General features: G+C 49.2%; 2 protein-coding genes across 3 annotated transcripts; both read left to right on the forward strand.

The window, feature by feature from the left end:
* Positions 1-653: 653 nt before the first annotated feature.
* Positions 654-17,588, forward strand: LOC308148506 (STAM-binding protein-like A; the record flags this gene model as incomplete). The annotated part of the gene is made up of 10 exons (XM_080521971.1): positions 654-790; positions 3,905-4,127; positions 4,251-4,326; positions 4,403-4,498; positions 5,341-5,713; positions 5,807-5,931; positions 6,489-6,626; positions 7,100-7,212; positions 7,312-7,411; positions 17,247-17,588. The coding sequence occupies exons 2-10, from the start codon at positions 3,925-3,927 to the stop codon at positions 17,586-17,588; spliced, it is 1,566 nt and encodes a 521-aa protein (XP_080378097.1). The 5' UTR covers positions 654-790; positions 3,905-3,924.
* On the forward strand, positions 17,138-26,733 carry LOC308148503 (protein yippee-like 1). 2 transcript variants are annotated; one of them, XM_080521968.1, is made up of 5 exons: positions 17,138-17,940; positions 22,428-22,733; positions 23,810-23,853; positions 23,942-24,050; positions 26,543-26,733. In XM_080521968.1, exons 2-5 carry the CDS (start codon positions 22,617-22,619, stop codon positions 26,630-26,632), a joined length of 360 nt encoding a protein of 119 aa, XP_080378094.1. In that variant the 5' UTR covers positions 17,138-17,940; positions 22,428-22,616; the 3' UTR covers positions 26,633-26,733. The 2 variants fall into 2 exon arrangements, with proteins under 2 accessions (XP_080378094.1, XP_080378093.1); XM_080521967.1 differs by lacking the exon at positions 17,138-17,940 and adding an exon at positions 19,343-19,771.
* Positions 26,734-27,014: the final 281 nt, after the last annotated feature.

Below are 27,014 nucleotides of genomic sequence, written 5' to 3' on the forward strand. Positions count from 1 at the left end.
CTCAACAGCTTGTGAATTGGAAAGTATGAAAAGTGAGGAGCGAGTTGTTATAGATTCAACCTAAGCATTGTAATAATAATAATAATAATAATAATAATAATAATAATAATAATACAGACCTAAATGTGACTGCAGGGTTTATCTAGAAAGGCTGCACACGTTTTTGAAAAAACAATATCTACTCTGATGAAGAATTGTTTTCGTGGCGTTGCTGTAAAACACGCAGAGAATGAGTGAAACTGCTCATTAATTCTAATTCGAATTCATTATCCGCACTATTTTCATTATTTTTTAACTTTCATCTCCAGATGTTTTCCTCCGCTGCAGTTCGTGTTTCTATGTTTTAAACTACAAATAAATGTACTTCGGCTCATTCGAAGCGATGAATGAATTAGAATCAATGAAAAACTCCACGCAGTAACGCCAGGCCAGAGCGGAGCGCCGCTGCGCCTGCGTGATGACGTAGCAAGGAGCGCCGCTTGCGGCTGCGCGATGACGTTGCAAGGAGCGCCGCTTGCGGCTGCGTGATGACGTTGCAAGGAGCGCCGCTTGCGGCTGCGTGATGACGTTGCAAGGAGCGCCACTTGCGCCTGCGTGATGACGTTGCAAGGAGCGCCACTTGCGCATGCGTGATGACGCGGCGCGTCGGCGTTGATTGCGGAAGTGTTCAGTCGCAGGAGCAGCTCGCTCACACTGTCGTCTCTCCTGGACGTGTTTTGTCGTTTTTGGGGCGTTTTTCCACCCGGTTGGATGTAGCGGTCCCGCCGCTTCCCTTGTACGGCTCTGTCGGGTGAGTTTGGCGGCCCGGGAGCCGCCCCGGAGGGGCTGTTGACGCCGCCGCGCGCCCACTTGACTGTTTAGCTCGGCTAGCACGGCGGCTAACGTCAACAAGAGACGTTTAGCCTAGATCTATAATGCGCACGCGCGAGTTGCGTGCGTGTGAGTGGACTCACCTGTGTGACTGGAGGAGTGTGTGAGTGTGTGTGTCAAGGGTGGTGGAGTAACGAAGTAATCTGAGTACTGTAGCGGGGCAAAGATCCGGAATCTGGCTCTGATTCACAACTTGCTACTCTGTGGTTGTTTTCATTATCTATCTATCATTTTTATCTATCTATGTATCCATCTATCTACCAGATTTAACACAATAAAAGCCTGCAATCCACCAGAATGAGTCACAGTTCCCTTGTAGACTTGAGTCAGTGGATTCAGCAGTACAGACGGAGGTGGAGGGAACCAGCCTGCCTGACTGACTTACAGCCTTCCTATTGACTGACTGACTGCCTTACAGCCTTCCTACTGACTGACTGACTGACTTACAGCCTTCCTACTGACTGACTGACTGACTGACTTACAGCCTTCCTACTGACTGACTGACTGACTGCCTTACAGCCTTCCTACTGACTGACTGACTGCCTTACAGCCTTCCTACTGACTGACTGCCTTACAGCCTTCCTATTGACTGACTGCCTTACAGCCTTCCTATTGACTGACTGACTGCCTTGCAACCTTCCTACTGACTGACTGACTGACTGACTGACTGACTGACTGCCTTCCTACTGACTGACTGCCTTACAGCCTTCCTATTGACTGACTGACTGCCTTGCAGCCTTCCTACTGACTGACTGACTGACTGCCTTGCAGCCTTCCTACTGACTGACTGCCTTACAGCCTTCCTACTGACTGACTGACTGCCTTGCAGCCTTCCTACTGACTGACCTGACTGCCTTGCAGCCTTCCTACTGACTGACTGACTGACTGCCTTGCAGCCTTCCTACTGACTGACTGACTGACTGCCTTACAGCCTTCCTACTGACTGACTGACTGACTGCCTTGCAGCCTTCCTACTGACTGACTGACTGACTGCCTTGCAGCCTTCCTACTGACTGACTGACTGACTGCCTTGCAGCCTTCCTACTGACTGACTGACTGCCTTACAGCCTTCCTACTGACTGACTGACTGACTGACTTGCAGCCTTCCTACTGACTGACTGACTGACTTACAGCCTTCCTACTGACTGACTGACTTACAGCCTTCCTACTGACTGACTGACTTACAGCCTTCCTACTGACTGACTGACTGACTGACTTACAGCCTTCCTATTGACTGACTGACTGACTGACTGACTGACTTACAGCCTTCCTACTGACTGACTGACTGACTGACTTACAGCCTTCCTACTGACTGACTGCCTGCCTTACAGCCTTCCTACTGACTGACTGACTGCCTTGCAGCCTTCCTACTGACTGACTGACTGCCTTGCAGCCTTCCTACCAGCCTCGTGGCTCACTGACATACGTTTTATGATTCCTGCTGAATTCCCTCCTCAGTTAAAGTGAATGTTCACCGTCTTGTTGGTTGGACTGAAGTCAGACTGTGAGACACAGACCGTTGAACGACGCCGCAGCAATCGGTGATAAAGCCGACGTGGTCTTTATCAGCGCTGAACCGCGACACACCCAGTTTCACTGGAGTTCATGTTGCTGTGAGTCGCCATGGAGATCAAAACTATAACCGGCTAAAACACATCAAGTTTCCCTTTTTAGATCAAATCACTGAAATAAGGAAACTTCCTGCAGGGCCGGGGGTGATGGAGGAGGAGGAGGAGGAGGAGGAGGAGGAGGAGGAGGAGGAGGAGGAGGAGGAGGAGGAGGAGGAGACTTCCTGTCAGCGGAGCTCGGCGGCACTGAATGTGTTATTGAGTCGATCTTTGTACGTCAGGAGGACAATGTGGATGTTTTCTCTGAAAGAGGCTTTGTTATGGAGGCTCTGAGCGGCTCCTGCTCCTGCTCCTCCTCCTCCTCCTCCTGCTCCTGCTCCTCCTCCTCCTCCTCCTCCTCCTCCTCCAGCTCTCGTGTCACCCCGACATGATGCAGAGCGAACGTCCTCTGGATGTCAGCTTGAGTAATACATTAGATTAGTAATATTACAGAATGTGGATCGTTACAATGGAGCTTCACTGTCCGGTGTTTCGGTTTAACTGGTGCCCCTGTTAACTGGTGACTTCAGCCCAACAACAAATGCTACTTTAAACGGTACTTTAAACGATACTTTAAACGATACTTTGAACTTTAAGTGAAACGAGGTTAAGCAGCGTTCTCCAGGACGGCAGTGGGTTTTTAACATCTGCTGTGAAAAGAGGAGGCTGGAGGAAGAAGGTCACCAGTTAGCAGGGGAACCAGTTAATCCTCAACACCGGTGGTGTGATGGCGGGGAGGCCTCCTGGATCGCCCAGACAGAACCGTCTGCAGCTCCTCCGGTTGGTTCCCGAGTCTCTCTGGTTCTGGTCGGGGTTTAAGAATTTTGGCTGCAGAACCAGACGCCCCTCTGACTCGTCTGTGACTCGCCGGCCAATCAGAGGCTGCCGTCTGATGACATCACAATGTCTAGTGGGCTCAGCTCACTGGGAACCAGGAGGAGGAACCAGGAAGTAGCAGGTACTAGGTACTGACAGGAAAGCATGGATAGCGAGTCAAGTGGAGTCGTGACTGTAGAACCTCCAGCAGTTCCTCAGGACAGAACCAGGACGGAACCAGGACAGAGTAATGATGTATAAACACTCTTCACCACTAGAGGGCAGCACAGAACTTTGCCGGTGAAATGTAAAGTGACAGACGTCAGTGTGGTTCATCTCCACCTCCTGCTACCTCCTGATTGGTTCCCGAGTCTCTCTGGTTCTGGTCAGGGTGTTGGTTCTGCCACACCCTGTCGCTGTGAGAGCAAATCTTGGTTTGTTTTGTTTTTTAAAGTGAAATGTGATAATTTCCACGACTCACCTGACGGTCTGGAGGAAACAACCAGTGTGGTTGAAAAACACAGTTTTCGAGGATCTTCACGTTGAGCTCCAGAGGGAGACCTATCCAAGATGGCGGCCTCTCGTGTCTCAACGTCTCTTGGTTCCCGCAGTGCGCCGGGCCGGTGCCGTCATGGCGGACCACACCGACGTCAGCCTGCAGCCGGAGCAGCGGGTGCGCGCCCTGACCAGGAAGGGCAGCTCGGTGGAGGTGAACGACGACGTGCCGCCGCGCCGCTACTTCCGCTCCGGCATGGAGATGATCCGCATGGCGCACGTCTACACCGAGGAGGGCAACATCGAGCACGCCTTCGTCCTCTACAACAAGTACATCACGTGAGCGCCGTCGCCGCGGAGACGCTCCGCGCTCTCTCTCTCTCTCTCACCCGCCAGTCGTCTGGACGTCGGCGCCGCTCCACTCTGCTGACGGGACGCTTGAATTTCTTTCTTTCTTTCAAGGCTCTTCATAGAAAAACTTCCCAAACATCGGGACTACAAGACGGCCAACATCCCGGAGAAGAAGGACACGCTGAAGGTGCTCGCCTGCCGCCGCCGCCGCCGCCGTACGGGGGGGCGTGGCGTCTGACGTCTCCTCCTCTCTGCGTCCACAGAAACTGAAGGACGTCGCGTTTCCACAAGCAGAAGTTCTGAAAAAAGCTCTTCTGAGAAGATTTGAGCAGGAATATGATCAGTACCTGGTCAGGAAGGTGAGAGACAGCCAGCCTGGGGCTTTTATTTTGACAGTCACCGTACTAACAGTCCAACATGGTTTTATTTTGACAGTCACCGTAATAAGAATCCAACTTGGGGGTTTTTATTTTGACAGTCACCGTAATAACAATCCATCATTGTGCTTTTATTTTGACAGTCACCATAATAACAATCCAACATGGTTTTATTTTGACAGTCACCGTAATAACAATCCAACTTGGTGCTTTTATTTTGACAGTCACCATAATAACAGTCCAACTTGGTGCTTTTATTTTGACAGTCACCGTAATAGCAGTCCAACTTGGTGCTTTTATTTTGACAGTCACCATAATAACAGTCCAACTTGGTGCTTTTATTTTGACAGTCACCATAATAACAATCCAACATGGTTTTATTTTGACAGTCACCGTAATAACAATCCAACTTGGTGCTTTTATTTTGACAGTCACCATAATAACAGTCCAACTTGGTGCTTTTATTTTGACAGTCACCATAATAACAATCCAACATGGTTTTATTTTGACAATCACAGTAATAACAATCCATCATGGTGCTTTTATTTTGACAGTCACCGTACGAACAATTCATCATGGTGCTTCAGTTTGTAGCTTCGGTACTAAAACAGCACCACCCAGTGGCCCGGCATGAAAACAACACCGTTTCTTCTGTTGCCTTGGAAACGGGTGTCGTTTTTCAGGCCGTTGCCGTGTAAACGTGAAAACCTTTTCTGAAACGAGACGGCGAGTTCTCGGCCTGAAGCCGTTGGCGGAGGTTGTGGGGGCGGGGCTAAGGCGTGGAGGGCGGGGCTAACGCCGGGGCCGTGTCGTCCGCCTTGCAGAAGCTGGAGGACGAGGCGCTGGCGCGGGAGCAGTCGAAGCGGCGGGCGCTGGACGCGGAGCGGGAGCGCGTGGCGGAGATGCAGCGGCGGCAGCGGGAGCAGGAGCAGTTCAGCGCCTTCGAGGAGATGATCCGCCGCCAGGAGCTGGAGAAGGAGCGCCAGCGGGTGCTGCTGGAGTTCGCCACGCCGTCCGCCCCCGCCCCGGACACGCCCCTCATCCCGGGCATCCAGGGCCCGCCCCCCGCCTCCCCCCAGAGCCCAGGGGACCCGGGCGACCCGGGGGACCCGGGGGACCCGGCCTCGGGCGGCGGCGGGGCGCCTAGCTTCGACCGCTCGCTGAAGCCCGGCTCGCTGCTCAGCCCCGGGAGCAACTGTGAGTCGTTTTCTTTTGAGCCGCGGCGGCCATCTTGCTCCTTCCTGCCCGGCACCTTACCTCGGGAATGGAACCTCTGCCCCTCCCCCACAGCCTCCCTGGTGGACGCCCTGCGGCAGCTCGCCGTCCCCGCGGAGCTGTGCCGCAGCTTCCTGAGGCTGGCCGAGGCCAACACCAGCCGCGGCGTGGAGACCTGCGGCATCCTGTGTGGGAAACTGGTGAGTGACGGAGGTTGTTGGGACTGACGGAGGTTGTTGCCGGTGGGGACTGACGGAGGTTGTTGGGAATGACGGAGGTTGTTGCCAGTGGGGAGTGATGGAGGTTGTTGCCCCGTTTGGAGTGACGGAGGTTGTTGGGAGTGACGGAGGTTGTTGCTGGTGGGGAGGGACGGAGGTTGTTGGGAGTGACGGAGGTTGTTGCTGGTGGGGACTGACGGAGGTTGTTGGGAGTGACGGAGGTGTGGTTCCGGGTGGAGACTGACGGAGGTGGTTCCGGGTGAGACTGACGGAGGTGTGGTTCCGGGTGGAGACTGACGGAGGTGGTTCCGGTGAGACTGACGGAGGTGAGACTGACGGAGGTGGTTCCGGGTGAGACTGACGGAGGTGAGACTGACGGAGGTGGTTCCGGGTGGAGACTGACGGAGGTGGTTCCGGGTGAGACTGACGGAGGTGTGGTTCCGGGTGGAGACTGACGGAGGTGTGGTTCCGGGTGGAGACTGACGGAGGTGTGGTTCCGGTGAGACTGACGGAGGTGAGACTGACGGAGGTGTGTCCAGACCAGGAACTCCTTCAGGATGACCCACCTGGTGGTGCCCAAGCAGACTGGAGGACCAGATTACTGCGACACGGAGAACGAGGAGGAACTTTTCCTGATCCAGGACCAGAACGACCTGATCACCCTGGGCTGGATCCACGTGAGGCCCCGCCCCCTCTCCTCTTCCTCTCTTCTTCCTCTTCCTCTCTTCTCCTCCTCTCCTCCTCCTCTTCTCCTCTCCTCTCCTCTCCTCTCCTCTCCTCCTCCTCCTCCTCCTCCTCTTCCTCCTCTCTTCCTCCTCTCTCCTCCTCCTCTTCCTCCCCTCTCCTCCTCCTCCTCCTCTCCTCCTCTTCCTCCTCCTCTCCTCCTCTCTCCTCCTCCTCTTCCTCCTCTCTCCTCCTCCTCTTCCTCCTCTCCTCCTCTCCTCTGCTCCTCCTCCTCCTCCTCTCCTCTTCCTCTCCTCCTCCTCCTCCTCCCCCCCTCTCCTCTCCTCTCCTCTCCTCCTCCTCTCCTCCTCCTCCTCCCCTCTCCTCCTCTCCTCCTCCTCTCCTCCTCCTCCTCCCCTCTCCTCCTCTCCTCCTCCTCCTCCTCCCTCCTCCTCCTCTCCTCCTCACAGGGTGTCTCTGTCCCCAGACCCACCCGACCCAGACGTCCTTCCTGTCCAGTGTAGACCTCCACACCCACTGCTCCTACCAGATGATGCTTCCTGAAGCCATCGCCATCGTGTGCTCGCCCAAGTTCAACCAGTGAGTCCTGGACCTGGTCCTCCTAGACCTGGTCCCCCAGACCCCCCCCAGACCCCCCCCCCCCCCCCCCCACTGACTGTGTGTCTCCGTGTGTCTCAGGATCGGGTACTTCCGTCTGACGGACCGGGGGACAGACGAGGTGTCGTCCTGCAGACAGAAAGGCTTCCACCCCCACAGCAAGGACCCGCCTCTCTTCACCGTGAGTACTGCATACTGCACTGTACTGCATACTGTACAGTACTACTGCACACTACTGCATACTGCACAGTACTGCATACTGCACTGTACTGCATAACGAGTACTACACAGAGTACTACATACTGCACAGCACTGCATACTGCACAGTACTACTGCACAGTACTACATACTGTACAGTACTGCATACTGCACTGTACTGCATACTGCACAGTACTACATACTGTACAGTACTGCATAATGAGTACTACACAGAGTACTACATACTTCACATAGTACTACATACTGCACAGAGTACTGCATACTGTACTGCATACTGTACAGTACTGCATAACGAGTACTACACAGAGTACTACATACTTCACATAGTACTACATACTGCACAGAGTACTGCATACTGTACTGCATACTGTACAGTACTGCATAATGAGTACTACACAGAGTACTACATACTACACAGAGTACTACATAACGATTATCATGTTTATTTATACAAACTATAAATACTGTAACTGATATTAACATTATTTATTTGGTTCTGAGTCGGACTTTGTTTTCTATCTTCTTGTTTACGTCACAACTTCCTGTTTGTTTGTTTGTTTGTTTGTTTGTTTGTTTGTTACAAACACAAGAAATGTTTTTTTATAATATGTGATCAGAATCCAGCTGCAGCAGGTGGAGCCACACTGAACACACACTGAACACACACTGAACACACACACACACTGAACACACACTGAACACACACTGAACACACACTGAACACACACTGAACACACACACACTGAACACACACACTGAACACACACACACTGAACACACACACTGAACACACTGAACACACACACACTGAACACACACACTGAACACACTGAACACACTGAACACACACTGAACACACACTGAACACACACTGAACACACACACACTGAACACACACTGAACACACACACACTGAACACACACTGAACACACACACACTGAACACACACACACTGAACACACACTGAACACACACACACTGAACAGACACTGAACACACACTGAACACACAGAGACTGAACACACACTGAACACACACTGAACACACACACACTGAACACACACACACACTGAACACACACTGAACACACACACACTGAACACACACACTGAACACACTGAACACACACACACTGAACACACACACTGAACACACTGAACACACACACACTGAACACACACTGAACACACTGAACACACACTGAACACACACTGAACACACACTGAACACACACACACTGAACACACACTGAACACACACACACTGAACACACACACACTGAACACACACTGAACACACACACACTGAACACACACTGAACACACACACACTGAACAGACACTGAACACACACTGAACACACAGAGACTGAACACACACTGAACACACACTGAACACACACTGAACACACACACACTGAACACACACACTGAACACACACACACTGAACACACACTGAACACACACTGAACACACACACACACAGACTGAACACACACTGAACACACACACACTGAACACACACACACTGAACACACACTGAACACACACACACTGAACACACACTGAACACACACACTGAACACACACACACACACACTGAACACACACACACTGAACACACACTGAACACACACACACTGAACACACACTGAACACACACTGAACACACAGAGACTGAACACACACTGAACACACACTGAACACACACTGAACACACACACACACAGACTGAACACACACTGAACACACACTGAACACACACACTGAACACACACTGAACACACACACACTGAACACACACACACTGAACACACACTGAACACACACTGAACACACACTGAACACACACACACTGAACACACACTGAACACACACTGAACACACACACACACACTGAACACACACTGAACACACACTGAACACACACACTGAACACACACTGAACACACACACACTGAACACACACACACTGAACACACACACTGAACACACACTGAACACACACACACTGAACACACACTGAACACACACACACTGAACACACACACACTGAACACACACACACTGAACACACACACACTGAACACACACACAACACACACACTGAACACACACACACTGAACACACACTGAACACACACACACACTGAACACACACACACTGAACACACACTGAACACACACACACTGAACACACACACACACTGAACACACACACACTGAACACACACACAACACACACACTGAACACACACACACTGAACACACACTGAACACACACACACACTGAACACACACACACTGAACACACACTGAACACACACACACTGAACACACACTGAACACACACTGAACACACACACACTGAACACACACACACTGAACACACACTGAACACACACTGAACACACACACACTGAACACACACTGAACACACACACACTGAACACACACTGAGCACACACTGAACACACTGAACACACACACACTGAACACACTGAACACACACACACTGAACACACACACACTGAACACACACTGAACACACACACACTGAACACACACTGAACACACACTGAACACACACACACTGAACACACACACACTGAACACACACACTGAACACACACACTGAACACACACACACTGAACACACACTGAACACACTGAACACACACTGAACACACTGAACACACACACACTGAACACACACTGAACACACACACACTGAACACACACTGAACACACACACACTGAACACACACACACTGAACAGACACTGAACACACACTGAACACACAGAGACTGAACACACACTGAACACACACTGAACACACACACACTGAACACACACACTGAACACACACACACTGAAGACACACACTGAACACACACTGAACACACACACACAGACTGAACACAGACTGAACACACACTGAACACACACACACTGAACACACACACACTGAACACACACACACTGAACACACACTGAACACACACTGAACACACACACACACACACTGAACACACACTGAACACACACACACTGAACACACACTGAACACACACTGAACACACAGAGACTGAACACACACTGAACACACACTGAACACACACACACACAGACTGAACACACACTGAACACACACTGAACACACACACTGAACACACACTGAACACACACACACTGAACACACACACACTGAACACACACTGAACACACACTGAACACACACTGAACACACACACACACACTGAACACACACTGAACACACACTGAACACACACACTGAACACACACTGAACACACACACTGAACACACACTGAACACACACACACTGAACACACACTGAACACACACACACTGAACACACACTGAACACACACACACTGAACACACACACACTGAACACACACACACACTGAACACACACACACTGAACACACACACAACACACACACTGAACACACACACACTGAACACACACTGAACACACACACACACTGAACACACACACACTGAACACACACTGAACACACACACACTGAACACACACTGAACACACACACACTGAACACACACACACTGAACACACACTGAACACACACTGAACACACACTGAACACACACACACTGAACACACACTGAACACACACACACTGAACACACACTGAACACACACTGAACACACTGAAACACACACACACTGAACACACTGAACACACACTGAACACACACACTGAACACACACACACTGAACACACACTGAACACACACACACTGAACACACACTGACACACACACACTGAACACACACACACTGAACACACACACTGAACACACACACTGAACACACACTGAACACACACTGAACACACTGAACACACACTGAACACACTGAACACACACACAATGAACACACACACAACACTGAACACACACTGAACACACACACACACACTGAACACACACACACTGAACACACACTGAAACACACACACTGAACACACACCACACACTGAACACACACTGAACACACACCACACTGAACACACACACACACTGAACACACACTGAACACACACCCACACACTGAACACACACTGAACACACACACTGAACACACACACACTGAACACACACACACTGAACACACACACTGAACACACACACTGAAACACACACACTGAACACACACACTGAACACACACTGAACACAACACACTGAACACACACTGAACACACTGACCACACACACACTGAACACACACACACACACACTGAACACACACTGAAACACACACTGAACACACACTGAACACACACACACTGAACACACACTGAACACACACTGAACACACACACTGAACACACACTGAACACACACTGAACACCCTGAACACACACAAGCACACTGAAACACTGAACACACACACACACTGAACACACACACACACACACTGAACACACCCTGAACACACACACACACTGAACAAACACTGAACACACACACACACTGAACACACACACACACACTGAACACACACACACACACACACACACACACACACACACACACACACACACACTGAACACACACACATACACACTGAACACACACTGAACACACACACACACACACACACACACACACACACACACACAACACACTGTGCCTCCATTGACTTCCTGTGTTTGTGTCGCAGCAACGCAGATCATGTGACCATCACAGACGACTCGGTGTCCACGATGGACCTGCGGTGATCTTCCTCCTCTCCTCCTCTCCTCCTCCTCCTCCTCTTCCTCCCCTCTTCCTCCTCCTCTTCCTCTTCCTCTCCCTCCTCCTCCTCCCTCCTCTCCCTCTTCCTCTTCCTCTTCCTCTTCCTCCTCCTCCTCTTCCTCCCTCCTCCTCTTCTCCCTCTTCCTTCTCTCCTCCTCCTCCTCCTCCTCTTCCTCCTCTCCTCCTCCTCCTCCTCCTCCTCCTCTCCCTCCTCCTCCTCCTCCTCTCCCTCTCCCTCTCCCTCTCCCTCCTCCTCTTCCTCCTCTCCCTCTCCCTCCTCCTCCTCCTCCTCCTCTCCCTCCTCTCCTCCTCCTCCTCCTCCTCTCCCTCTCCCTCTCCCTCTCCTCCTCCTCCTCTCCCTCCTCTCCTCCTCCTCCTCTTCCTCTTCCTCTTCCTCCTCCCTCTCCCTCTCCTCCTCCTCCTCCTCCTCCTCTCCCTCTCCCTCTCCCTCTCCCTCCTCCTCTTCCTCTCCCTCCTCCTCCTCCTCCTCCTCCTCCTCTCCTCTTCCTCCTCCTCCTCCTCCTCTCCCTCTCCCTCTCCCTCTCCCTCCTCCTCTTCCTCCTCCTCCTCTTCCTCTCCCTCCTCCCTCCTCCTCCTCCTCCTCCTCTCCTCTTCCTCCTCCTCCTCCTCCTCCTCCTCCTCTTCCTCTTCCTCCTCCTCCTCTTCCTCACCAGAACACTCACAGACTGTTTGATCAGACGACGTTTCACTAAAAGACGTCGCAGCTTTTTATTTCCTCCAGTTTGTCCTTTTTATGAACTCAAAGACGCCTTTTTTTCCTCTTACCAAAAATAAACTGAAGAAACTGAATCTACGTTATTATTGCACTTCTGTGTGTGTGTGTGTGTGTGTGTGTGTGTGTGTGTGTGTGTGTGTGTGTGTGTGTGTGTGTGTGTGTGTGTGTCGTGTGTGTGTGTGTGTGTGTGTGTGTGTGTGTGTGTGTGCGGTGCCCAGCAGGGGGCGCTGCTCTCCAGGTGTAGCTCAGGTTAGCGGCCTCCTCGCCGCTCTGCGTTTCCACGACGACCTTTCAAGTCCAAATGCTTCGTATGTTTTTGTTTTAAAGTTTCACGTTTCCACGGCAACGTCCCAGAAATGCTGACACGGCCATTTGCCGTAGCGAAGCGGCGTTCCAGAAACACGGTTCGTCCCGTCTTCAGGAAGTTGTGTTTCAGTGGCTCCAAACTCCGTTGTCATGGAAACGGAAAACTAAAGCTCCTCCTCTCTTCCTCTTCCTCCTCTCCTCTTCATCCTCCTCTTCCTCCACTTCCTCTTCCTCCTCTTCTTCTTCCTCTTCATCCTCCTCTCCTCTTCCTCTTCTTCCTCTTCCTCTTCCTCTTCCTCCTCTTCCTCCTCCTCTTCTTCTTCCTCTTCATCCTCCTCTCCTCTTCCTCTTCTTCCTCTTCCTCCTCTTCCTCCTCCTCCTCTTCATCCTCCTCCTCTTCATCCTCCTCTCCTCTTCATCCTCCTCTCCTCTTCCTCTTCCTCTTCCTCCTCTTCTTCCTCTTCCTCTTCTTCCTCCTCTTCCTCCTCCTCCTCTTCATCCTCAACCTCCTCTTCATCCTCCTCTCCTCTTCCTCCTCTTCCTCTTCCTCCTCCTCCTCTTCATCCTCCTCCTCCACTTCATCCTCCTCTTCTTCCTCTTCCTCTTCTTCCTCCTCTTCCTCCTCTTCCTCCTCTTCCTCCTCTTCCTCCTCCTCTCCTCTTCATCCTCCTCTCCTCTTCCTCCTCTTCCTCTTCCTCCTCCTCCACTTCATCCTCCTCTCCTCTTCCTCTTCCTCCTCTTTCTCCTCTTTCTCCTCTTCTTTCTCCTCTTTCTCCTCTTTCTCATCTTCTTCCTCCTCTTCCTCTTCATCCTCCTCCTCTTCCTCTTCCTCTTGGACTCGTTCATCCAGAACCTTCAAGACCAATAAACTAAAGAAGTAAAGTTCCTCTCCACTTCTTTTAACCAGTTTCTTTTTCTTTTATTTGCACAAAATTAAAAACTCTAAAAAGAGAAAAGCAAAAGAAACCAAACTGCAGGAGAGAAAGAATAAATGACGTCGTCGTTGAAAAACATTCTATAATAGAATTGGAGGAAAACGATGAGGAACGACTCACAGAAGCAGTCAAAAGCTAAATAATCTCATTATTCCGCCGCCTCATTGAGCCCCAGATGCTGAAGGAGCTCTGTAGCGCCACCTAGAGACAGTGACACCAACACCACGGCCCGGAAGAGTGAACAGGATTCCACTTGAGTTCTCTGGCTGCTTTACCGATTGTAGTTATTTTAATTTATTTCTCAAGTCTTCAGTGCCGACGAACCGTTTCAACATGTCCAACCTTCATGTTTTCAGGAGTTTTAACTGTTTCAACACTTTGAATCTGAAGAGATTAAAAAAACAAAGTTAACAAATGTTATTTTAATCTAATTTCAGGAAAGTTTAAGATTAATTGAAGTAATATTGGACCAAAGTCCTCCGGTCCGTCACAAGATGGCGCTGTTGTTGAGGAATATGAAAAAGGGGAATAAAGGTTATTTAACGGCTTGTTAATTAATTGTTAGTTTTTTTAAATGTTAGCAGTCCACAGCGGGATCATGTGCAGATGTTTTCATTCACACCTTATGTCGACTAAAACACACAAATCTGTCGATTTTCAACATAATTTATTTGTAATATCGGGTCAGTTTTAGGAAATTCTCTGTTCTTATTCTGAATAACATATTGAGTTCATCTGAAGTCGTTTTGCTGCACATGACGGTTAATGACGTTTCAAAGGAAATAAAAATATTATTAAAAAAATCAAAGAGAAGAAAAAAAGTTTGCGTTCAGGTACAAACGTTCGTGAAATGGACTTTAAATGTGAATAAAGGGGATAAAATCCACCGCGGAGGATTTCTCGCCGTTTGTTTACCTGCTCTGCCTGAACACGTGTTCGCACTGCGGCCGCGCATGCGCACACGCGACCAGCAGCAGCGCCGCGCCGCGCCGCGCCGCGCCGGGGGCGCGCGCAGCCAAAAACAAGCGTCGGCCACGCGGCCGCCGCTTGTCAACAGACTGGCGTCCAGCTGATTGGCTGCGGCCGCTCTGTCCCCGCCCACCAGGCGGCGCTGATTGGCGACACGGAATCCTGTCTGCGCGCTGATTGGACGCTATTTGTAGAACAGGCTGTGTAGCTTGGTTGCTGCTGCGTTCACGGACCGTCCCAGAGCGTCGGATTAATGGCGATTGTTGTTTTCGCTCTGATTTTAACAGAATTGGGGGAAAAAGCACCACGTGGCAGATCGTTTCAAGTTTCAAGTTTCAAGTTCACAGACAGGCGATGCTTTAACGGCCTAAAAATAATATTGTCATATTTTTAAGTTTAAAAAGGTTCTCAGCCCCCAAAAAAAAGGTAATTTAACTTGTCATCTTAAAACAAAACAACGACATTGGTGAGTTTTTTCAGTTCTATGAGGCTGATTTTGTGGCTCAAAGTGACCGGAAGTAGGTGGTTTGTTTCAGTTGAGTCTTTATTTATCACTTTAGAGTTTTAAACTCTTTTAGCAGTCGCCTCCATCGTGTAGATGGAATTAAGGAGGCAAAAAGATTCTTTTAAAAACAACCGAAGACATGACAAACAGTCAGAAACAGTTCGAAAAATACTTTTGGTTCAAGCAATACAAAACATATTTGCATATTTGAGAAGAGAGTTTAGTTTTTCTTGCACATCAGGTTGTCTTGTCTGTGACCCGTTGAGTTTCAGCTTCTATTGTTTCGAGGAAAAACCACCGATGAAGCTCGTTTTAACACGATGGACACTGGAACATGTTTTTAAAACACAAGGCTTCTGATTTTTCTGAAGTAAAACTCCAGAACGACGTGTTTTCACTGTAAATGAGGCCAGAAGACGAGCTGGAGACATGTTGGGACGTGTTTCGTCTTCTGCTCTGCTCAGGGGTCAGGACAGTCGTCGTCTGGCCCAGCAGCACCTGAACGCACCGGCACGGAGCACGTCGTCCCAGAGAGACGATTCCCAGATAGACGATTCTCAGATAGACGATTCCCTGATAGACGATTCCCAGATAGACGATTCCCAGAGAGACGATTCCCAGAGAGACGATTCCCTGATAGACGATTCCCTGATAGACGATTCTCAGACAGACGATTCCCAGAGAGACGATTCCCAGAGAGACGATTCCCAGATAGACGATTCCCTGATATACGATTCCCAGATAGACGATTCCCAGATATACGATTCCCAGATAGACGATTCCCAGATAGACGATTCCCAGATAGACGATTCTCAGATAGACGATTCCCAGATAGACGATTCCCAGATAGACGATTCTCAGACAGACGATTCCCAGAGAGACGATTCCCAGAGAGACGATTCCCAGAGAGACGATTCCCAGAGAGACGATTCCCAGAGAGACGATTCCCAGATAGACGATTCCCAGAGAGACGATTCCCAGAGAGACGATTCCCAGATAGACGATTCCCAGATAGACGATTCTCAGAGAGACGATTCTCAGACAGACGATTCTCAGAGAGACGATTCTCAGATAGACGATTCCCAGAGAGACGATTCCCAGAGAGACGATTCCCAGATAGACGATTCCCAGAGAGACGATTCCCAGATAGACGATTCTCAGAGAGACGATTCCCAGACAGATGGGAACAACCGCTGTCGTCTCTCTGAGAATCGTCTCTCTGAGAATCGTCTCTCTGAGAATCGTCTCTCTGAGAATCGTCTATCTGGGAATCGTCTCTCTGAGAATCGTCTATCTGGGAATCGTCTATCTGAGAATCGTCTCTCTGAGAATCGTCTCTCTGGGAATCGTCTATCTGAGAATCGTCTCTCTGGGAATCGTCTCTCTGGGACTCGTCTCTCTGGGAATCGTTTCCGCTGCACCAGAGGACTTCTAGTTTCTGTCTCTGTCTTTTATTCAAGGACGACTTCAAAACGACAACATCAATCCTCAAAACAACAAAAGCCTGAAAGTAAATCAGTATTTTTTTTTGAAAAGTGTTTTGATCATCGACGTCCAGGCAGACGATTCCAGGCAGACGACTCCAGGCTCCAGGCAGACGACTCCAGGCAGACGACTCCAGGCTCCAGGCAGACGACTCCAGGCCGACGACTCCAGGCTCCAGGCAGACGACTCCAGGCAGACGACTCCAGGCTCCAGGCAGACGACTCCAGGCTCCAGGCAGACGACTCCAGGCTCCAGGCAGACGACTCCAGGCTCCAGGCAGACGACTCCAGGCAGACGATTCCAGGCTCCAGGCAGACGATTCCAGGCAGACGACTCCAGGCAGGCGACCTCGTTCTCGTGTGGACGACGGACGGTGTCGGTGCCGCCGGTGGGCGTGGCTCCCGACGCCACGTGACCAAGGCGACCAAAAAAAAAACACGGCGAGAGGAGAGGACGCGTTTCATAACCGCGGAGGCGCGCGCGCGTGCAGCCCGGGACCGTCGTCATGGCTGGAGGAGGAGGAAGCTGCGGCCAGCGCGCGGTCATGTCGTGTTTTGTGTTCGTGTTTACGTCGACACCTCGGCGCGTGACGCGGCGGCGCGGCGCGGCGGGACTCTGAGCGGCACTTTGTTCCTCGTTCTGACGCGACGAGCCGCGATGTGCAGCGGCGGAGTCCGCGAGGCGCTGCGGCGGCGGTGACCAGGCGCGTGCGTGACGTCAGGACAGCAAGGGGAAGACGAGGGCAGGCGCGCGCCCCAGGGTCTGGGGTAAGTACCACATACCCCCCCTACCCTACCCTACCCTACCCTATGACTGCTGTCAGGCGCCTGTATTGCTGGAGTGTGATGATGAAGATGATGATGATGATGATGATGATGAAGATGATGATGATGCAGTGTTGATCCATAAACAGCTGCAGGAGCTCCTGTGCGCGCGCACGTGCGTGCGTGTGCGCCATGTTCCATATTTTTCTTTGTTTTCATTTCACAACAACGAAATCAATCAGGAAAACAAAACAAAACAAAACATGGACGCACATATTTTCACAATCTTCTAAAAAAAAATGCAGCGTTTGTTTGTGGCAAAAATAAATCAATAAATAAAACGAATCGTAAAAAGAACAACAATCCAGCGCAGCAGGTCGTCAGACGTTCACCAGCGTCATGTCTGTGACTTTACATCGACACTTCTGACGTCCAGCGTTTCAACTCAAACACCAAAACGTGCAGATTTTAAAAAGCCTCATCTCTTTGATCTCGTGAGGAAATGAAAGCGACTCGTCGTCTGACGACGTTTGAAGACGACAACGACGACGATCGGGGACAAAAAGGTGGAATTCATATTCTCATCTTGTATTTATTTACACATCCGGGAACCTGCGCTCGCGTTCCCTCATCCTTTCCGTGATGCGTTCAGGTCGCCTGGGAAATATAGTCTGGAAGCAATAACACTTTTCTTTTTTCTGCTCCTTTGTTCTCTCGGCGTGTCGGAAGTCGTTTTTCGACGCGGACCGTCTGCAGCCTGCGGCTCTGGAGCCACGATGAGGCTCTTCAGCTCCTGGAGCTCCAGAAAAATTACACATCATGATCATTTTAACTTGTTTTTAAAATCACATTCATGCTTCAGGCTGATTTTCATAACTCTTGACAGCTAGAATGTTCAAACGTGGACACAAATACTGTGTTTTGCAGCTCCAGTTAAACTGAATTTGGTCACAGAAGGTTTCAGACTCCTTATGGTTTGTTTTTAAACATTTTGTGAGAACTTTTTTAAACTCCAAAGAGAAGTTGCTAACTTGTTTTGGAAACATCATGCATATAACAAAAATAAAGACGCTTTAGTGATCTATAGATGAATGTAAGAGACTTTTAGGTTTGACTGCATTATTAAGTTTTCAACATTTAAAAAAGAAGCCATAAACAAAGGGAGGGTCATTTATGCCACCTTTATTATTTTTGACCAGATCTGTGAATTGAGAAGCAGTTTTTATTTACAATGACAACAGCAACATAGAAACAAGTACTCATTAAAAAAACAAACTCTCACAACCCTGCAGTAAACAAAAATAAGTTTTATAGTTGAATATGTTTAGAAACAAATTGCTAAAAGCTAAAAGCGAGTGCAGTGATCCTTCATTATTGGTTGTTTGGTATTTGTAGAATAAAACAGTTGATTCGTGCTTTTCACAGGTTAGAAATACATTTTAAAAAAACAACCTTACGTTAAGTTCTTCTGTTTAAACGGACGAGAGTGAAATCTTCACTTTTCCCACGGGACCGCGAACGCACCGCGGCCTCTGGTTGGCCGGCCTGGCTTGTCCGTCAACGGCGTTGCGGCTCCCGCCCACGCCGTGACGTCACGCAGCAAAGTAAGCAGCCAGTCCATCGCCGCGCACAAAAGGTACAAAACAAAAAAGCCCGAGTGGAGCAGAAATGAGCCCGAAACGAGTCTCCGTCCGGCGGCAGACCGCGAGGACCCGAGCCGGGCTCCACGACGACCGCTGACTCAACTCCACAAACAACAACAACAACAACAACAAACAAACAACAACAGCTTTGCCTCCGAGGCTCCGACCAAAGCGGCTCGTCTCGTCCGGCGGTGAGTTCAGGAACAAACTGACGAGTTAAAACCTCTTTTTGCTCAAACGACGGATTCAAACCGAGCCGGGCCGGGCCGAGCCGGGCCAGGCAGCGCAGCCGAGTCGAGCCGAGCCGAGTCGTGTTTCTTTCTGCCCGGAAAAAAAAGCCAACAACAAACAAACAAACAAACAAGCAGGGAAAAGTAGGACTTTCGAGGCGAAACGAAGCGTTTCTGCGTGAAACGCTTCGTTTCGCGACTCGTGAGGTTCTTCTCTTCCTGCAGCGGCACGTTGTCTTTGTTTCCACTCCGCGATCAGCTGGTTCCTACTTCCGGTTGCTGGAACTGATGGAACCTGCTGCAGAACCAGGGAACCGACCAGACCATAACAATATAATGTAATATAGTATAATATAATATAATATAATATAGCTTATTTCTAAGTGCCCATGTTCCGTTCTGTGTTTTACTTTATGTCTTATACCCAGATATTTTAATGTTTTACTTTTATTACTATTCTATTGTATTTTATAATATTCTAGGTACCAGATTGCTGCAACAAGACAATTTACCTTTGGGGATGAATAAAGTAATTATCTATCTATCCATCCATCCATCCATCCATCCATCCATCCAATTTAAGACAAATATTCAAAACGACCAAACATGAAGCTTGTAAATCGTCTAAAACGAGGAAAAGTCTGCTGACGGCCACTGGAACCTTTTAATAAGGTTTAAACGTCTAAAATGGGTCAAACATCCTCATTTCAAACTTCTATCATGAGTAAAGCTTTATAAAATGATGGAATCATGTTCATTTGAATAAAACCACGACAGACAGTCGATAACCACGACAACGTTGTCGCAATAAAACGACAACAAGCAAAGCACTAAAACATTTAAAGCTGAAAATGTGTGAATAGTTTGACGTTTGAGACGTTGATTTTTAGACACAAGAGTTAATGTTGTCAAGTCTCTGTTTTTAAATCCAAGACAAACTTTAACTAGTAGAAGTGTGTGTGTGTGTGTGTGTGTGTGTGTGTGTGTGTGTGTGTGTGTGTGTGTGTGTGTGTGTGTGTGTGTGTGTGTGTGTGTGTGTGTGTGTGTGTGTGTGTGTGTGTGTGTGTTGCGGAAGCTCCTTTGTCTTCTGCTCTTCCTGTTGAGCAACTGGAAACTCGTCTCGCTGCAGAACCTGGTTCTGTTTTCTGAACTCTCCGCTTGTTGTTGTTGTTGTTGTTGTTGTTGTTGTCGTCTTTGTTTACCAACAGAACCTTTGTCCCGCCAGACGAGGGTTTTTTTTTCACACGGCGACGTAAAGACTCGTGAAAAGACGAGTCAGGAACTCGTCTGGGTTTTAGTGTTTGTGTCGTAACGTCTGGAAATAAAGCAACAGACTGTTTATGTTTTAATGAGACGTAGTGAAGAAACGACTCTGTAGAGGACGAATGAGTCTGTAGAGGACGAACGAGTCTGTAGAGGACGAACGAGTCTGTAGAGGACGAACGAGTCTGTAGAGGACGAACGAGTCTGTAGAGGACGAATGAGTCTGTAGAGGACGAACGAGTCTGTAGAGGACGAACGAGTCTGTAGAGGACGAACGAGTCTGTAGAGGACGAATTAGTCTGTAGAGGACGAATTAGTCTGTAGAGGACGAATGAGTCTGTAGAGGACGAACGAGTCTGTAGAGGACGAACGACTCTGTAGTGGACGAGACGACTCGGTAGAGGACGAACGACTCTGTAGTGGACGAGACGACTCGGTAGAGGACGAACGACTCTGTAGTGGACGAGACGACTCGGTAGAGGACGAACGACTCTGTAGAGGACGAACGAGTCTGTAGAGGACGAGATGACTCTGTAGAGGACGAGACGACTCTGTAGAGGACGAGACGACTCTGTAGAGGACGAACAACTCTGTAGAGGACGAACGAGTCTGTAGAGGACGAGATGACTCTGTAGAGGACGAACGACTCTGTAGAGGACGAACGAGTCTGTAGAGGACGAGATGACTCTGTAGAGGACGAACGAGTCTGTAGAGGACGAGATGACTCTGTAGAGGACGAGACGACTCTGTAGAGGACGAAACAACTCTGTAGAGGACGAACGAGTCTGTAGAGGACGAACGACTCTGTAGAGGACGAACGAGTCTGTAGAGGACGAACGAGTCTGTAGAGGACGAGACGAGTCTGTAGAGGACGAACGACTCTGTAGTGGACGAGACAACTGTAGAGGACGAAACGACTCAGGCAGAGTTGTTCTTCGGGCCAGGATCTTATATTATCTCCCGTTTGCCTCACAAAAATCCAAGATGGCTGCCATTTTCAAGATGGCCGCCAAAATGAGCCCACAGGATGGACTTTCCTCATAGAAAAACTTGTATTTGTACACAAATACTGGCCATAAAATGTCTCGACCTCTGGTTGTTCCCGAGTGGAGCGTTCAGCTTCCTTCAGTTTGAACTCCCGTCTCCAAACTGCTAATGGCTAACTGCTAACGGCTAACTGCTAACGGCTAATGTGGCAAAAATCCACGAAAACAAAGAAAACTTCCTTAATTCTCTGTTTGTAAAGCAGCAATTTTACGTGTTTCTTCTTGTGGGAACTTTGTGAAAATGTCTGTTTGTGTGGACGAAGTCCTCCAGACTAACCCCCCCCCTCTCCCCCCCTCTCCCCCCCCAGGCTTGATTTTCTCCCGTGGCGTCTGTGTGGAGCGTGCCACACACCCCCTCCTCAACAACGACGGCTTTTGCCTGCCTCCTCCAGTGTTTCTTCTGTCAGCACGTCCAGCAGAGCTGCGCCTCCTCCCGGCCCGGCTGCACCTCCTCCCGGCCCGGCCCGGGGGCCAGCGAGGAGCCGCCCCCCCCTGACATGGTGAAGATGACCAAGTCCAAGACCTTCCAGGCCTACCTGCCCTCCTGCCACCGCACCTACAGCTGCATCCACTGCCGGGCACATCTGGCCAACCACGACGAGCTCATCTCCAAGGTCCCTGCTCCTCCTGCTGCTCCTCCTCCTGCTGCTCCTCCTGCTGCTCCTCTTCCTCCTCCTGCTGCTCCTCCTCCTGCTGCTCCTCTTCCTCCTCCTGCTGCTCCTCCTGCTGCTCCTCCTGCTGCTCCTCCTCCTGCTGCTCCTCTTCCTCCTCCTGCTGCTCCTCCTGCTGCTCCTCCTGCTGCTCCTCCTGCTGCTCCTCCTGCTGCTCCTCCTCCTGCTCCTCTTCCTCCTCCTGCTGCTCCTCCTGCTGCTCCTCCTGCTGCTCCTCCTGCTGCTCCTCCTCCTGCTCCTCCTGCTGCTCCTCCTGCTGCTCCTCCTCCTGCTGCTCCTCTTCCTCCTCCTGCTGCTCCTCCTGCTGCTCCTCTTCCTGCTCCTCCTGCTGCTCTTCTTCCTGCTCCTCCTGCTGCTCCTCCTCCTGTTCCTCCTGCTGCTCCTCTTCCTGCTTCTCCTGCTGCTGCTCCTCCTGCTGCTCCTCTTCCTCCTCCTGCTCCTCCTGCTGCTGCTGCTGCTCCTCCTCCTCTTCCTCCTTCTCCTCCTCCTCTTCATCCTGCTCCTCCTGCTGCTGCTGCTCCTCCTCCTGCTCCTCCTCCTGCTGCTGCTCCTCCTCCTTTTCCTCTTCTTCTTCCTCCTTCTCCTCCTCCTCTTCATCCTGCTCCTCCTCCTGCTGCTGCTCCTCCTCTTCCTCTTCCTCCTCTTCCTCTTCCCCCTCCTCCCCCTCCTCCTCCTCCTCCTCCTCCTGCTCCTCCCACGTTTTCTCACCGTGTGTCTCCTCGTGGCAGCGTTGCGCTGTGGTGTAGTGACACCTAGTGGCCACTAGGTGTCACTAGAGGTACCAGTATCAGTATTGGTATCAGTATCGGTATCAGTATCGTGTTGGTATCGGTGTTGGTACTGGTACCGGTGTCACTAGAGGTACCGGTATCGGTGTCAGTATCGGTATCGGTGTTGGTATTGGTACCAGTATCGGTACCGGTGTCAGTATCGGTACCGGTGTTGGTATCGGTACCAGTATCGGTACGGTGCCTCCAGAGTAACAGACGATGATCACTGACACGATGTTTCTCCTCCAGTCGTTCCAGGGCAGCCAAGGACGAGCCTACCTGTTCAACTCCGTGTGAGTGTCGCCCTGCTTCACACCTCAGCATGTGTTAACTGACCCCTGACCTCTGACCCCTGACCTCTGACCTCTGACCCGCTTCCAGGGTGAATGTGGGCTGCGGGCCGGCGGAGGAGCGGGTTCTCCTCACTGGTTTACACGCCGTGGCCGACATCTACTGTGAGAACTGTAAAACCACGCTGGGCTGGAAATACGTGAGTAACAACATCCAACTTGGTGCTTTTATTTTGACAGTCACAGTAATAACAATCCAACTTGGTGCTTTTATTTTGACAGTCACAGTAATAACAATCTAACTTGGTGCTTTTATTTTGACAGTCACAGTAATAACATCCAACTTGGTGGTTTTATTTTGACAGTCACAGTAATAACAATCCCACTTGGTGGTTTTATTTTGACAGTCACTGTAATAACAATCCCACTTGGTGGTTTTATTTTGACAGTCACTGTAATAACAATCCCACTTGGTGGTTTTATTTTGACAGTCACAGTAATAACAATCCAACTTGGTGCTTTTATTTTGACAGTCACAGTAATAACAATCCAACTTGGTGCTTTTATTTTGACAGTCACAGTAATAACAATCTAACTTGGTGCTTTTATTTTGACAGTCACAGTAATAACATCCAACTTGGTGGTTTTATTTTGACAGTCACAGTAATAACAATCCCACTTGGTGGTTTTATTTTGACAGTCACTGTAATAACAATCCCACTTGGTGGTTTTATTTTGACAGTCACTGTAATAACAATCCCACTTGGTGGTTTTATTTTGACAGTCACAGTAATAACAATCCCACTTGGTGGTTTTATTTTGACAGTCACAGTAATAACAATCCCACTTGGTGGTTTTATTTTGACAGTCACAGTAATAACAATCCCACTTGGTGGTTTTATTTTGACAGTCACAGTAATAACAATCCCACTTGGTGGTTTTATTTTGACAGTCACTGTAATAACAATCCCACTTGGTGGTTTTATTTTGACAGTCACAGTAATAACAATCCCACTTGGTGGTTTTATTTTGACAGTCACAGTAATAACAATCCCACTTGGTGGTTTTATTTTGACAGTCACTGTAATAACAATCCCACTTGGTGCTTTTATTTTGACAGTCACAGTAGTAACAATCCAACTTGGTGGTTTTATTTTGACAGTCACAGTAATAACAATCCAACTTGGTGGTTTTATTTTGACAGTCACAGTAATAACATCCAACTTGGTGCTTTTATTTTGACAGTCACAGTAATAACATCCAACTTAGTAGTTTTATTTTGACAGTCACAGTAATAACAATCCAACTTGGTGGTTTTATTTTGACAGTCACAGTAATAACAATCCCACTTGGTGGTTTTATTTTGACAGTCACAGTAATAACAATCCCACTTGGTGGTTTTATTTTGACAGTCACAGTAATAACAATCCCACTTGGTGGTTTTATTTTGACAGTCACAGTAATTACAATCCCACTTGGTGGTTTTATTTTGACAGTCACAGTAATAACAATCTAACTTGGTGCTTTTATTTTGACAGTCACAGTAATAACATCCAACTTGGTGGTTTTGTTTTGACAGTCACAGTAATAACATCCAACTTGGTGCTTTTATTTTGACAGTCACAGTAATAACAATCCCACTTGGTGGTTTTATTTTGACAGTCACAGTAATAACAATCCCACTTGGTGGTTTTATTTTGACAGTCACAGTAATAACAATCTATCTTGGTGCTTTTATTTTGACAGTCACAGTAATAACATCCAACTTGGTGGTTTTATTTTGACAGTCACAGTAATAACAATCCCACTTGGTGGTTTTATTTTGACAGTCACAGTAATAACAATCCCACTTGGTGGTTTTATTTTGACAGTCACAGTAATAACAATCCCACTTGGTGGTTTTATTTTGACAGTCACAGTAATAACAATCCCACTTGGTGGTTTTATTTTGACAGTCACAGTAATAACAATCCCACTTGGTGGTTTTATTTGACAGTCACAGTAATAACAATCCCACTTGGTGGTTTTATTTTGACAGTCACAGTAATAACAATCCAACTTGGTGGTTTTATTTTGACAGTCACAGTAATAACAATCCCACTTGGTGGTTTTATTTTGACAGTCACAGTAATAACAATCCAACTTGGTGGTTTTATTTTGACAGTCACAGTAATAGAGTTAAACGAGTTGGACGCAGTAGAAGACTCAGTGACAACAACAACAACAACAACAACAACAATGTGGCAGTAGAACTTCCCTCACCACCTCTGCTGTTTCCCCTGCAGGGGGTGGTGGTGGGAATGTGGGCGGGGTTAAGACATGTGACATCACTCAGCTGGGGGCGGAGCCAGACCCTCTGCTGCTGTTTACATTCTGCACTTTGTAATGAAGCTAACCTGATTTACACAGCAGGGATTTTCATTAAGTTACTTTACTTTACTTTACTTTACTTTGGAGGGACTTAAAAAGAGGTGCAAGTAAAATCCTGACGACAAGAATTAGAATAAAAGATGAAAAGAGCTTGAATTTTCAACAGGAGGAAAGAAAACAGATCAAAACAGAACGTGGAAAAACTGATCAAATCATCTAAAATAAAGTGTGTGTGTGTGTGTGTGTGTGTGTGTGTGTGTGTGTGTGTGTGTGTGTGTGTGTGTGTGTGTGTGTGTGTGTGTGTGTGTGTGTGTGCGTGCAGGAACACGCCTTTGAGAGCAGTCAGAAGTACAAGGAGGGGAAGTTCATCATCGAGCTGGCTCACATGATCAAGGACAACGGCTGGGAGTGACCCCCCCCCCCCCTCCCTCCCCCTCACCCCTCCCCCGTCACCTCCTCCACCTGGTGAACCGGACCTGAAGGGGTGGGCGGAGTCACGACGATAAAGGAAAACGCAGCGTCGTCACTTTGAAGATTGTTTGGATTTGGCCCCGCCCACTCCCCCCCCCCCCCCCCCCCCCCAACACTGCCACGCCCCCCACCGCCGAACCAGGCGTCCGGCGGCTGTGGCGCCCCGGCGACGCGTCTGGACGGCGTCCCGGCGGCGAAGGACGTTTGTCCGGCTTTGATGTGAGACTTTGAAGTTGTGCTCTGGACAGACGACGTTTTCCTCCTTCCTTCTGTTTACGTCTTTTATTTCCGCCGCTTTGTTGCGTCGACGCAGCTTTTTTCTT

Source organism: Blennius ocellaris (assembly GCF_963422515.1).
Source record: "Blennius ocellaris genome assembly, contig: SCAFFOLD_85, whole genome shotgun sequence".
NCBI lineage: Eukaryota > Metazoa > Chordata > Actinopteri > Blenniiformes > Blenniidae > Blennius > Blennius ocellaris.

Bases quoted from the DNA above. Each gene is read 5' to 3' on its own strand.
- LOC308148503 (XM_080521968.1), top strand. From the start codon at position 22,617: ATGGTGAAGATGACCAAGTCCAAGACCTTCCAGGCCTACCTGCCCTCC. The intron at 23,854-23,941 runs GTGAGTGTCGCC...ACCCGCTTCCAG, and splicing joins GCCTACCTGTTCAACTCCGT to GGTGAATGTGGGCTGCGGGC. The intron at 24,051-26,542 runs GTGAGTAACAAC...GTGTGCGTGCAG, and splicing joins CCACGCTGGGCTGGAAATAC to GAACACGCCTTTGAGAGCAG.